Source organism: Pagrus pagrus (genome assembly GCF_965226575.1).
Source record: "Pagrus pagrus genome assembly, chromosome: 12".
NCBI lineage: Eukaryota > Metazoa > Chordata > Actinopteri > Spariformes > Sparidae > Pagrus > Pagrus pagrus.
Window position 1 is genome coordinate 15227677 of NC_140196.1, and position 13541 is coordinate 15241217.

The window sequence follows — 13541 nt, forward strand, 5'->3', positions numbered from 1 at the left end:
TTAATGGCATGACTAGATTTACCCACAGCTTTCAGACCTTTCTGATTGAAGCATTTCAGCAGTGTGGTAGTGATCAGACATTTAAAATCATTTATTTTTCCTTTTAGTGGTTTTACACATTAACATACATATGCAACTATCTATCATTTGATGTCGCAGAGCAGGGCAACCCCACGCAAAATCCAATGGTCTGGTGACTGGATGGTAGGTAGCACCACTGCTGTGATGTAATTCAGGTCTGTGCGCCTTGGTTTCTTGTAGATGGGGCAGACATACAGCTTAGGATCCATCGGGGCAGTGGAGTTGACGGCAAACATGTGTATGGCAGGCAAGGGTGTAAAAAGCACTTTGGGTGAGGACTCGATGAGATGGGTGTGCTTCCTGTCCCAGCTAGCGCCATCCAGGTAAAGACCATAAACATAAACTCCCTCCTGTTGAGAAAGATAGTCAGTGACAGAATAAACTTCAATTGTTCACTTGTCTCAAAATCAAAACAAGAAGACAGTCATGCTTAGTGCAATGTCTGACACAAAGTTTATCATTTATGTAAGTGGAGGTCGAATTTGAGATTGATATATTATTTATATTTATTTGAATTTTTTGACTTACTGTAGGCGAGGCAGTGATCTCCTCCTTTGTCTGCTTCAGTACTTTGTTGTGCAGGGTGACTGTGTCCAGAGCCCAGCCTTTGTTTGCCCTTGTTACTTCTTGTCTCATAGCTGTTAGAAACCCTGCAAACGTCCCCCAGGAAAGACAGCATGAGTCTGATATCAAACAGCCCCAACTGATGATGACTGGAGATCTCCATTTTAACACATCTTACCACTGACAAACTCAAAATGTTTCAATCAATTGAAATGAATCTGTTGGGATTCATTTATTTTTCTTTAAATTCATACATCATAACCAGCTAAAAGTCCTTTGTAGTACATTTTATAATACCTTACTCTGAAAAAAGAAAAGTGACTCACCCTGTGGGTTGAAGAAGCCTGTCATCCAAAAAGTTTTGGGTCTTCCTTCAAACACCCAGCTATGGAACTGTTTGTTTCTCTCCAGAAGCTCTGTGAACCAAAAGCCCAGTGTGGATGACTCCCAGGAGATTTTCCTCCACAGGTTTGGTACACGGGCATCAAAAATATTGTCCAGGGCATCACGGAGGTTCTAGGAGTCCAGTACAGAGCAGTAGTTACACAGCTAGTTTAATCATCATATTTTTAAGGAATTAAACAGATTTCTGCACTTAACATTAAAAATGAAACATTTCAGTAATGCAATATGGAAATATTCAATCAATATAACTTGTTAAAAAAAAAGGCTGGAACAGAATTACACACATCTACTGAAGTGAGCAAACAAACAGCGCTGGTGTTTAAGAGTGAGTAAATGTGATTAATCAGTAATCTCACCTCGCTCATTATGATAGTACCATCAATGGCCAGCTTCAGGTCAGTCAGACTAATCCGCACCACACTGATGATCCTTTGCATTCGATCCACCTCCTGACGTAAGAAGATGTTCATTGGGTTCAGAATTCCCATCTTCAACAGCCTGGCTTTGACCTTAACCCATAAGAGGTGCAGAGTTTAGATTTCAGTTGGTGCAAGAATTGTTGACTGAAACAATGATGATCCAACAAACTGACCTCATGTGGCACATAATAGGGGGGCAGTTTGTCCAACATGTCTTTCGCCATATTGTAAACAATTGACTCCCGAGTGTCTCCTGATCCTCCTCCTCCTTCCTTGGGCTGGATATTTGTGATTGTGTCAAGCACCTCAGCAGATGTGTTTGTCTGATACCTATTAAACATCGAACCAAAGCATGAATGCTATAATCAGTTACACATTATAATTACACATCGTAATATTGCACATTATACGCACAGTATCTGTATCATTAATAGTTTAGGTTAATGGGTTCTTACGTGATATCAGCATTAGGATGTAGCCCCAATGCTTGGGGTGAATCCAAAACGGGCAAGCTCTCAATGTGTTTCATGTACTGCTTTACTGTCTTGCACACTGGAATTTTGTAGCCCGTGTAGAAGCAAAATGATGGGTTAAACATCTCTTTACTGAACCACACCTGTAATGAGAAACACCCATTCACATTTACTGGAACAAATAACAAAAATAGACTGATCAAGAAGATGTAGCATATGGATAAACACAAAAAAGTGATTATTACGCGTGCAAAACAATTGAGTAGGCGTTTGTCATAGTCATCTGTAACCCTTCCTCCATATTGCACTTCCGCTAGCATGTAACGCACAGTTACCCATGACACATCCTGAGGCGGAAAAAAGCACATGATAAGTGAGGGGAAATAATGAGAAAATCTTTATAGTTAAATCACTTTTGCAGAATCCTTACCTTCTTGGGGCCACAATCATCTAAGTGTTTCTCAACAAACTCAACACTTGCAGTGAAATCAGCAGAGTTGAACTCATATGGTATGTTCCAACCCAGTGGTCCAAATTTGCGGCGTTCCTAAAAAAAAAGAAGAAAAAAGGAAGCAATGAAACACATGAATACACATAAAATAAACTCAATGTTATTGGAAAAACACAATCATGGATTTACTGCTGTGAACTCACTGGCATGTTTTACATTTTAAAAAATGACTCAATCAAATTGGCTATCAGATGAATTTCAATGACCTTGGAATGGACAGTACCTGCACAGCAGTGTGGAGAAAGGCCACACTGTACAGAATGGGCTTCCACTGGGGAAGGTTACTGACTTCTAGCTGGGTCTGTGAAATTCCTGCAAATGTTCGTTTCAAACCAGCACGCACTCCCTGAGGTGGATCGTTGGTAAACTTGATAGAAGACTGAAGGTGAAAAGGTGAGAAACAATGCTACTTCAACTCCAAGCTTGTACATGTATCTAATTTCACCACAGCATTTGTAAAGGTTGGGTCAAGAAGTAAAGTGATTCATGAAGTAATGGATTTATTCAACACCTTACATAAAAGCTTTATGAAGTCTCACCTGTAGAAGTGTGATGGAGAAAAGATTGTGTGGTTCTGTGGTGATCCACACCCTGAAAGTATCATGCGTGGTTTCTGCAGTTGTGATAGTTTCTAACAACTCATCCATAAACTCCAGGCCCAGGTGGCAATTTTGCAGAAGGACCCAGCCTCCCTACACATACAGAAAACAGACAAGGAAACATTGTCAGCTATCACTTTAAATCACTTTTACCATTTTTACAACATACAACTTAATTAATTTCAAATACACACGTGTGTCATTGATGTCTGAACAAGCTTCCTTGCATGCACCTCTTGACCTTGCCCCATGGATATAGCTCTGCATTCTAAAAGACATGACAATGTGATGGGATCACAACATGCAGCACATGTAGGATTCCTCAAGGTTAAGATGAGAAGGATTATAAAAGTTCTCTGTTTAAAAGGACAGTACAGCTCACCAAGTTCAAGTTTCTTAGCAAGTGCTTCAATTTGTTCAGTAGGATCTGAGCCCATAGAGAGGAAGCAAATTAGAGGGGTGCGAGGGTCGCTCTCCTCCCATGTGCCGTGAAGGTTCAAAATGACCGGCTCAGCAAACCTCAAGCCCATGGCCTCTCCAACATACTTTCTGGCCTGAGACAAGGTACGGTCAGGGCACCAGGATCTGTGAAAGAAACAGCTTGTTAGAATATTGTATTCTATATCATACTGTATTTGAACACATACCGTAAGCAACATTAGTGGCCGTAGGATCCAACCTTATTAGCAGAAGTTTATGGAAGACATCAAGGGTGTTGTATTCATCTGGTATGACACCTTCCTCTGGGGCATCAAGATCGACCCATGCTTTCCAGGGTTTCCCACTTTGAGACACCTTCAAAATATATTAATAATAAAAACTAAGGAAACTTTAATGGATGATTTAGATTTATGATCCATGGAACTTAAGATCACCTGTTTTATGATGTTAGTGAACTGTGGCAATTTGCTGAGTTCCACCAAGTTTAGCCAGACCATATCCAGGATCCAATTGAATGGCTTTGGAGGGCATGTCTTCAGGTCAAGAGCTGCACCACCTGTTTGTATATTCAAAGAAGTTGTAACGTCATAAGATGCTATAAAAGAAGCATTTAATTAAAAGGCAGAGATAATTATCTTACCTTTAATAAGAATCTGAAATTTGTTATGCTCGATTTTGTTATTCTGTAAGTCAATCTTGAGGGTGAGCAAGAGTGTGAAGATGAACTTGTGGTTTTCATACAGGCCTCTCACTGTGTATCTGAACACCTCATAAGTCAGATATTCAATGATGTTTGCAATTCGCTTCTGAGTTTTAGGGGACTTCTCAGACCTGCAAAAGCATATTCATGCAAGTAAGAATTGTAAACAGAGGAGTGATAGAGACAAAGACGGTGTGCAAGTGGACAAAGTACAGGTGAAGAGTACTATGACACAAAGTTGCTGGTTATTAGACTAAGCCATGGGTTGGTTTAATTTAACTCAGAGTTAATATTTAACATACTCCAGTGTGGGACATAAAGTAAGCTATTGCAGTCCAATGCTTCATCCTCCAAATAACCCCAAGATTGTTAAGACCATACCTTGCCAGTGACAGGTCAAAGATTTTGAGGAACTGACCCAGGGATGTCTGGTACATGACATTGACCATGCTCATCTCTGTGATGAGGAAGTAAAGGATGCTGCCTCGGGAAGCAACCGGACGATATTCTGCTTGAGCTTTTTTAATCTTTTCCTCTGCATCTGCTGCAACACTGAGCTTTGCACTAACTTCAGCAGCGGTTTTCTTAGTTGTACTCAAAATGCCGATCATGGAGTCATCATCAACCAAGGAACCTTTGATAACACAAACAGAAACACTTTTTTATTGTTATAAATGTATAAAAACATTACAGATATGGCCTTGAAGAAACCGGCATTAACCTAGAACAGAAACTTTTGTACCTTTTGTGCTGCTGAGTTTGTACAGCAAGTTGTCCTCCAATTCCTGCATCTTTCTCTTATTGGCAGTTACATCCTCAATTAGCTTTAGTCTTTTTGCTTCTAGTTCCTGTTACAAGAATTATAAAAACTCATAACTTAGCACAACAAAACTTCAGCTAAAAGCACAATAATGTATTCAGCTAGCCTGACACAACAGACTCCATTGGGAAGCTGCCACATGATGCCCCTAACACACTGTTGCTGGGTCATGGGCTGACCTTGTTACAGCTATTGCAGCTGTTTAATGTTCTATCATTTAACACTTATAATAAATCCAAGTTAAGAAAACTTGTTTAGTACACCATGGAAAAAAGAGACACTTGCATGTTTCTCTTCAAGGACAACACGACCGAGTAGCTGGTTCTCAAGGCCCTTCATGTTTACAGTGAAATCAATGATGGATGTCTTGGCACTGACTTCTGGGGTGTATGCGGGATTAGGCAGTTTGGTGGTTATATAGAGTTGGAAGCCATCCATCACATCTGCTTCTTTGTCCCCCACTTTGACCTACAAAAGACAAATCAAGTATTTAAGAGAGGACACATTTTACAGTAGTATTTTTGAGTTTAAGTGGGCACTACAGCAGATTACCTTAAGGTTGGTCCCAGATCTGATGAAGTTTTTCTCAAGGACATTGTCAAGGGCAGGGTCCAGATCCTCATACACATCTTCAATAAGCAGTGGGCGACCCAAGGCAAGACAGTCTTCCAAATGAGTGCGAAAGAACTTGTGATTCAGTGATGTCACCTGAAAGATAGATAACAGATTATTCCGTACCAAATGGGACCCCAAACATCTTAATTGTATGAAACTCCACTCCACTGCATTTCCCTATGTACTTGGAATGAATTAGCCTTTTCTTTTTCCTTAATCCAAGCCTTTCCCTGAGTCTGGGGATCGATGAGGAGGGGATATCTTGTAGCTTTTGTGACAATGATGCCATTCTGCACAGATAAGTCATCTGCTGGGAGTCCTTGAAGGTTCCACTCACTTATCTTAAATATAAATAGAAGTGTGAATGTGTTTCATCACATGCATGACTTCATGTGGAGCTAATAGTGAGGTAAATTAAAATTAGATTTTGGTCTTACAGTAGGAGGATCCACCAAGGCAGAAATGAGGTTGAGCGTTTCTGTAAAAGGGATTTTATGTTTCCTGAGCTCAGCCTCCCAGGTCTTTTTTAACAGCATATGACGGAAACTCTGGTTGAACGGCCCACAGTAAGATAAGAAGCCAGTGAGCTGGAGCACATCACCCACAAGTCTGCCAAGAACAGAAGGAGATGACCTCATGTCAATACTTTCATACTCAATATAAATTGCAAACCTCCCTGAATAAGCCAGTCCCAATCAGAAAAATGAATGTCCCCTAAAATTGATGCATACTTTGGAAATATTATTTTTAAATGGTTAATTCTGTTTTTCTTTGTAACCTACCTGTTGATCTGTGATTTAAATTCTTTGCTTTGTTCTATCCAGCGAACTTTTTCTCCACTGAGTCCATCAATAAGTGCAGATGCAGCCTGCATTTTATTCCTACACATCTCAGCATCATCCAACAAGTCCTAAAAAACATGATCTTATAAGTGACACACAATTTTAATTTCCAGGTTAAAGGTGATTCAATATGAAATATGTTAATAAGGTTGAACCACACCTGTTTCTCTTTCATAGCAGCATCACATTTGGCCTTGACTTTGTCAAACTCTGCTTGCTTTTCAGCCAGCTGAGCCTCAGCCTTACCTAGCTTATTATTAGCCACCGTCAACCGTCCTTCCTGAATGACTAGGTTAGCCTATAAACAGACAAATAATATCGAAGTTCACAAAACAATGGTGCACAGCAGATGGCATATAAAAGAAGTCAATCAAGAAGAAACATTTTATCATTATATTTGTGTCTACAATGGAATCTATAACTACAATTCCAGCACTATTCGCCTAAAATGGACATGAACACTCTAAGATAGGCTTAAAACTTAACATCTGTTCCCATTTTATTAAGTACAATAGTCTACTATGCCCGATAAATATAGAAAACATGATTAGCTTCAATGATGCAGATGAACTTTACCTTGAGTGGCAACACTTCTTTGTTGATGCCAAAGAAGGTGGCCATAGCCTTGGTCCATGCTAGCAGACCAGCTACACTACCACATACTTTCTTGGCATTTTCCATTGTGTAATCTTCCCTGTCATAGTACGTCTGCAGCAGTTCAACCATTTCCTCATTAATTTTCTCCTTTGGAAACTGCTTGAGGGACGTCATAAAACCAGTGCCACTAATAAGCTTAAGAGTAGACAGAGAAAATTTGATAGAAGGGAACCATAAGTAACTTCATAATGTTGATTATTATTATCACTGTTAGTATTATCAACACAACAGAACATGCATATTGGAACTTAAGCACAGACAATAGTCATATCCATGGATTAAAGCAAAAAAACAACAACTTTTGAGTGCAATGTTTTTTCGAGCTGTAGCCAAGTCATATTCCCAATTTGTAATTTGTGAATAATGTTACAGGGCATTTTACTGGACACATGCTAAAAAAATAAGATAAGATTTACAGCCTCACCCCACACCATGTTCCTTAATGCAGACATCAAGTTTAAATATTTGACCAACCGTGTTTTACAGGAGAATGATCTGAACAGCTGTTCTATTCACACTTAAAATGTTTTTTGTCTTTTCAATGTAATTTTCAATCTATGAAATCAATCTGTGCCTTTTTTTTGCCAAGCTTCTCTCAAGTTTTACTCTTTCAAATAATCAACCATCTACAGAACTTTTCAGTACGATATTTTTCTACTTCTTCTTCTCATCATCATTATCATTAATTATTATTATCAATAATATTGTTTAAAGTGAGCCTCTTATCGTTTAACAGGAAAATACATCATACAAACAGCACCTTTTGCAGCCTTGTCAGTCTGATGGCGAGTTATCGCCTTTCTGTCATCACTAACATACTGTTAATAATCAAAGAAGCTCTGAGGCTTTGTTCTATATGTTATAATACAAGATTTAAGCATTGAGCTACAATCAGGCAACATTCATGATTTTGTACAGTCAAACTAACCAAAAACTTCTTATTGATCATCATTATAAAGTTTCAGGGCGTTCCTGTAACCATGGTAACTCACGGTGCCAGAGGGGAGGGAGAGACGCTTAATGAAGCCATTTACAGATACACTCCAGACAAAGTCCAGACTATAGTTGTTATTTCACACATGTAGCACACAACAGGAGACTCTCCGTGTCAGACGAGTTCTCACGTGCTGACTAAACTCAATTGATAACATAGCAGCGCGACAAGTCCTTACTAGCTAAGCAGCTAAACTTTGTGTTGAGATCCCGCCCTGTGTGGGTCACTACTCTGTCATTGGTCAGGCGCGCACACGCTGTTAACGATACAATTGGCTGTAGAGTGTGACAATCTGTCAATAAAAATCAGCCAACAGTTCTCCTCCGATCTACACTGATCTCACAAGTCGCCTCTGTTAAGTTTGAATGACGGAAATCTGTCGTAGCAACGGAGAACTTTAATCCATGTATATCTCTCTATATAGGTCCACAGAAAGCACACACAGTGTGCTGGTTCTGAGTACTTGGAGCAGTATCCCATTGAAATTGAATACAAATGTATTTTGTTACCTTTAGTGCCTCTGCCCATGATGGCTTAACACACTGTTGTTCTGGATCAATACGGACAGTGTCCAACTTCTTTTGGAATAAAAGCAGGCAGCAGTCCATAATCCTCATGATCAGATGTGGAGGCTTGGCCAATTTTCTCACAGTGGCAATATCACCTGCAGTGACGGTCTGTAAACATTTTAGGATACATCTTGTCATGCACTGTACACACTATGGTGTAAATATACAAATATGTTTAAGTTACACAAATCTCACATTTAGTGCAGCTTCAGCCTCTTCTAAAGCTGGTTTGGCAGCCTCCAGTTTCTCCTCAGCAATAGCTTTCTCTTTACCAATTCCATCCACAATTTTCTGGGCTTTATCCTTCACAACTTGTACCTCATTCTTCACAATGGTAGCAGCTTCAGCAATGACTGTCACCTCTGCCACCACCTATGTGAATGCAACAGAACATGTGTCGCATAATAAATAGTATCACATACAGTATGTCAGTATGATCAGTATGTCCATAAGCTGGTGTCATTTAACCAGGGGCAGATATTCATACTACCATGAAAATGATTTGCATAACTGCCTTTAACCAATTAATGACCTTATTTTATTTTTGCCATGACCAATATGTGTCATACTTGCTACAACAATGTGTCTGTCTTTATGTCACTTCATTCTGATTTAAAAAATCTATACATGCTTATCTTGTGTAGGTTCATGGGAGGCTGTATTATTAGGTACCTTTTCAGCTTTGACAGATGCTATAGCCAGTTCCTTTTCCTTGACTTGAAGGTCTTTGGATAGTTGAGCAACAGACTTACTAGCCTCCATCAGTTTGGCCAAACCTGGAAATCATTAACACCTTTAAAAATCCTTTTCCTTTGTAGATGTGGCAAAGTTGCCCATGCATGCCATCTTTTGTAGCATATCAAAGCCTTGCTGCTAAGTATCCTTACCCAAATTCATGCGTTCTGCTAGCGTGTTGATATAGTCGTGCTTCTCAGTGTACAGTGTTTTGTAACCATCAATAAATGAGAGGTAGGATTTAGGGGTGACATGAGTTCTTCTTCGGAACCTGACAGACGAAACAGCATCAACTTTAAATGAATGTATGTCTCAAGACAAAAAACTTGAGAATATCTGGATATAAATAATTAAACTGCAAAACTGTAAACTTAGAGGTGCATGTTGTACCTTTCAAAGTAGCTTTCACAGGTTTCAGATACTTTTTCATGGTATGTACCCATGGTGGTCACCAAAGAAGCTTTCACGTCGGGAGAGCAAACCATTGGAAACTTTGATAAGAAATAGTTGGACACAGCCACCAGAGCCTCATTGGGCCAAGGGGTGAACCAGTCCATGGTGCAGCCAGAAATTAACCCTGGAAACTTCAGAGATCTGGAGCGAAACTTCTGCCCCACCTATCAAGGAGAGAAAATACAATCCATCTCAAATGAGAATATTCGATTATGCAGGGGTTCATGTGTAATAGAACAGTTCAAAATAAGCATACATGAACAAATACAGGATCCTAAAGAATGAAAATACAGTAGGTGGTTATAAACAAAGTATCTGAATACCTTTAAGCTTATTGGTATTTTATATACAAACTCTTAACCTACTGGTGAGAAGCAAAGAACTACATGCAGATTCTTTCTGGAGCGTGATATGAAGTAGTCATAAAGATTGTCAAAAGTTGGTGGAACACGAGGAAACTCCTTTTTCATCACAGAGATCAGGTTCTGGGTGATCTCTTGGATCTCATCTTTTGCAAAAAGGTTGGAGACCTGCACATAGTTAATTTACAGAGAAGTAATCAGGACATGGCTTCAAAGACATTAAACAATGGTCTGTTCATGTGAAGTCCTCACCTCTCCAGAAGAAAGAATATTGTTAAGGTACTCAAGGAAGGCTTCATCTTTTATGTCATTATCTGTAAAGATGAAGGTGATGCCTTTTCCCTCAGCTCCAGCTGTTTTATACAACAGTTTCAGGTCATCCATGAAATTACTTATGTTGTATGTTCTGATGAGAAAACAAACAAAGCTATATTAGAAACAAGCCTGTAGTATGTCCTGTATATCCTCCTGTAAATATACTAAAACAATGGCTGATACAAATGTACAATTTTAGACACATGAATCTAAAATACCAACAGGACATGGGTTCATGTAATACATAATAACCACAGCAATAGCCTTTCTTCAAATATTTTACCTACAAATGCAAAATATACAGAGACTTTTTCAAATTTTAACCTTGTCCGACGCCTAATCTCCTTAACATATGCTCACTCTCTACCAAGGTGCCTCATTTACCTTGACAGCGGTTTTATTATGATAACTTTTTGTGTTTACCTTGTCAATGTGATCTGGAAGATGCTGTATCCAGCTATGTATGAGGCCAGGCGAGTCAGGCTCTGTTTCCCTGATCCTCCAACCCCCACAAGCAGGGCATTACCATTGTCAGTTCGAATGACACGTGAGATCTGTAAGGCAAATCTCAAATAAATCAGAATTTTTTATAGCTTACTGTACAGGATGTACGTCAGTTAGATTGGCTTTTATTCTGACCTTGACAAGATGAGTCATGGCATCCGTGAAGAAAACTAGATCCAGGATCGAGCTTCTTGTGTTCTCATTGTGCTGGGTCTGATACATCATCAGCTTCTCTGATAAGAACTCCAAATTTGGCACCTGGAAGAATGTTAGCTGGCTCAGATGATGGTGATAGCTGTCTACATCTACAGTACAAATATCAAATAATTGTCTAAATACCAAGTTCATACCAGTTCATAAATTTTGGGGGCATCAAAACAGGCATCATCATCTTCTTCTCCAGTGGGCTCAGGAGCGTCTTGCAGGAAGTCCACAAAGTATGGTTCAGGATGAAGCTCTGGGACAAGGTTGGGGTCAACATGCTCTTGAATCACATGACCCACAGCCTTCTCAAACCACTCTCTGTCCTCAGAGCAAACAAACCTATTGCAAAACAATTCTCAGTTCGCCTTTTTGCCATTTTTGCTGCACTTAGAAGGATATTTACAGTATTTAAGCAGTGTACCTGTCAGCAATCACTCTTGTGCATTCACTCTTGAAAAGGGCCAAGAGAGTAGGGACATCATTACACTCCTCTGCCTTAATGTTTAACATTCCTTGCCAGATCCTGGATAAGTCTCTCAAATTAAAGATGTAGTGGAACTTGGATGGTGTAGGAAGCATTTTTGCCTTCAATGTGAAATGATGATCACTGGTTTATTAAAAAACACATATCTACAATTAACTTCACACAATCTTTCAGGTGGATTACCTTTGTCCACTGCCATACAATCCTTCCAGCAGACACAAGACCCTTCACCATATCTGAAATCTCAGGGCTGAAATTCCTGCACGTATCGAAATATCCACAGCCAATTACGCCTGCAAAATAAAAATAAAAGAATAATTCAAGTATTTCCTACACCCTACAGTAAGCAGAAAAATGAATCATTTCAGAAACAGCTACCAAAGATCTTATCAATGGAGGTGTTGGATGGCAGAGTGCAGTTGAAAATCGTAAACTGTCTCTTCAGTCTTTGCGGTATGTCGTTTCTCCCACCACCAGGGTGAATCATGGCAGCTACTATCTGTACGTCCACAATAGTGGTGAAGTCTCCTGGTTTGTCCACATTGTACATGCCACTTGTTTCCATCATCTGGCGTACTATCTCATTGGTGATCTATAGATACAGAGGTTACTTAGACTGAATATATGTTAGGAAATCTATACAAGAATAATCCTGTTATATATCCAGTAAACACCTGATCTCCCCATTCATTGACAATAGGCATGTTGATGTCATCAATGAAGACTGTCATCCTGCGTCCCGCTGGGGGTCCATAGGTGCTTCCAATTCTTTTCTCAATATAGCTTTCCACTGTTCGCTGTAATTGGTAAAAAGAAGGCTTTTGGCTTTTGCAATAAACAGTAGACTCAAATTGCACAAATCCATGCATACAGAACATGATAAATAACCTACCTGAAACATTATTGGTTCTGTTGCAGACGAGAAGTTCAGGGACTTGGACAGGTCTGTCTCAGGATCGTATTTTTTTGTGTAGCCCTTTATCATCACTGTCTTTGCAGTCCCTTGTTCGCCAATAAGCAGTACAGCCTATACAGACACAATATTCATCTTTCAGACATACCTTAAAGTAAAAAAAGTAAATTTGGTTTATGATGAACAATAGTAATTACTTATTATTTTAAAAAGCAGACAGGGTCACCTTGCGTTTGTTGGCAATAGTCTCCAGCAGAAAAGAAGTTCTTGTGTTATCAACATTTGGCACAAGAATGGAGGCATAGTCTGGTACATGGGCAGTAGGATATACATACTCCCCAACATGGTTATTCCAATGACACCATTCACCTGAAACATAAGTTGCCATACATGTAGTCTTATGCCCTCAATAAAACAGTCCTTCAAACTCTCACTTGAAAACCAGACAAAAGGCAGCAGAGAGGTCATATTTAATGTAGTAATTTGTGATGTAACTGAGTGTACCGTTTGGGTTGACCATGTACTCAAACATAGTCTCTCCTGACTGTGTCTGAGGTATATCAATGCAGCTTTCATGAGCTCTGATGTAAGCCTCCAGTTTGTCCCTGTCCTCTAACTCCAAAAGGGCTCCCAGGCTCCACATCAGGCAGAAGACAAAAAGGCGTTCCAGGTATTTGCTATCGACCAAGCCCCCTGTCTCTTTGGTTGGGATGAGACCCTCCAGCAGATTCACAGACTGAGGGTGGATCATATTCAGATAATTCAGTCTTCCATGAAATAAGCTTAGAGGCTGGCCACACTGGATGCTTGTGCAGCGCGTGGCAACTGCATTGCTGAGAAGCTGCTGCTTACTCATGTGTGTGTGTTCATATAGGCAGAGA

The 13541-nt window shown here is 39.7% G+C and overlaps 1 protein-coding gene across 2 annotated transcripts in view; it reads right to left on the reverse strand.

Annotated features, from left to right (window-relative positions):
• Window positions 1–76: 76 nt before the first annotated feature.
• LOC311266147 (dynein axonemal heavy chain 8-like) overlaps window positions 77–13541 on the reverse strand; it is a 33521-nt gene continuing 20056 nt past the window's right edge. Inside the window, exons 53-93 of one of the 2 annotated variants that reach the window (XM_084368347.1) lie at window positions 13165–13396; window positions 12887–13029; window positions 12640–12774; window positions 12422–12544; window positions 12126–12339; window positions 11931–12040; window positions 11685–11713; window positions 11410–11602; window positions 11195–11317; window positions 10979–11109; window positions 10493–10646; window positions 10244–10408; window positions 9816–10042; window positions 9578–9696; window positions 9363–9466; window positions 8886–9062; window positions 8631–8798; window positions 7047–7262; window positions 6631–6768; window positions 6411–6538; window positions 6066–6237; window positions 5814–5969; window positions 5566–5721; window positions 5299–5481; window positions 4936–5041; window positions 4575–4827; window positions 4134–4324; window positions 3928–4049; window positions 3732–3847; window positions 3435–3637; window positions 3247–3320; window positions 2993–3145; window positions 2677–2832; window positions 2373–2489; window positions 2188–2289; window positions 1925–2085; window positions 1643–1799; window positions 1407–1559; window positions 972–1161; window positions 610–731; window positions 77–431 (exon numbers count right to left, since the gene is read on the reverse strand). In XM_084368347.1, the coding sequence (XP_084224473.1) occupies window positions 144–431; window positions 610–731; window positions 972–1161; window positions 1407–1559; window positions 1643–1799; window positions 1925–2085; window positions 2188–2289; window positions 2373–2489; window positions 2677–2832; window positions 2993–3145; window positions 3247–3320; window positions 3435–3637; window positions 3732–3847; window positions 3928–4049; window positions 4134–4324; window positions 4575–4827; window positions 4936–5041; window positions 5299–5481; window positions 5566–5721; window positions 5814–5969; window positions 6066–6237; window positions 6411–6538; window positions 6631–6768; window positions 7047–7262; window positions 8631–8798; window positions 8886–9062; window positions 9363–9466; window positions 9578–9696; window positions 9816–10042; window positions 10244–10408; window positions 10493–10646; window positions 10979–11109; window positions 11195–11317; window positions 11410–11602; window positions 11685–11713; window positions 11931–12040; window positions 12126–12339; window positions 12422–12544; window positions 12640–12774; window positions 12887–13029; window positions 13165–13396 (6360 nt within the window). In that variant the 3' untranslated portion in view covers window positions 77–143. Of the gene's footprint in view, window positions 432–609; window positions 732–971; window positions 1162–1406; window positions 1560–1642; window positions 1800–1924; window positions 2086–2187; window positions 2290–2372; window positions 2490–2676; window positions 2833–2992; window positions 3146–3246; window positions 3321–3434; window positions 3638–3731; window positions 3848–3927; window positions 4050–4133; window positions 4325–4574; window positions 4828–4935; window positions 5042–5298; window positions 5482–5565; window positions 5722–5813; window positions 5970–6065; window positions 6238–6410; window positions 6539–6630; window positions 6769–7046; window positions 7263–8630; window positions 8799–8885; window positions 9063–9362; window positions 9467–9577; window positions 9697–9815; window positions 10043–10243; window positions 10409–10492; window positions 10647–10978; window positions 11110–11194; window positions 11318–11409; window positions 11603–11684; window positions 11849–11930; window positions 12041–12125; window positions 12340–12421; window positions 12545–12639; window positions 12775–12886; window positions 13030–13164; window positions 13397–13541 lie in introns of both variants that reach the window. The other variant, XM_084368346.1, reaches the window with a different exon arrangement.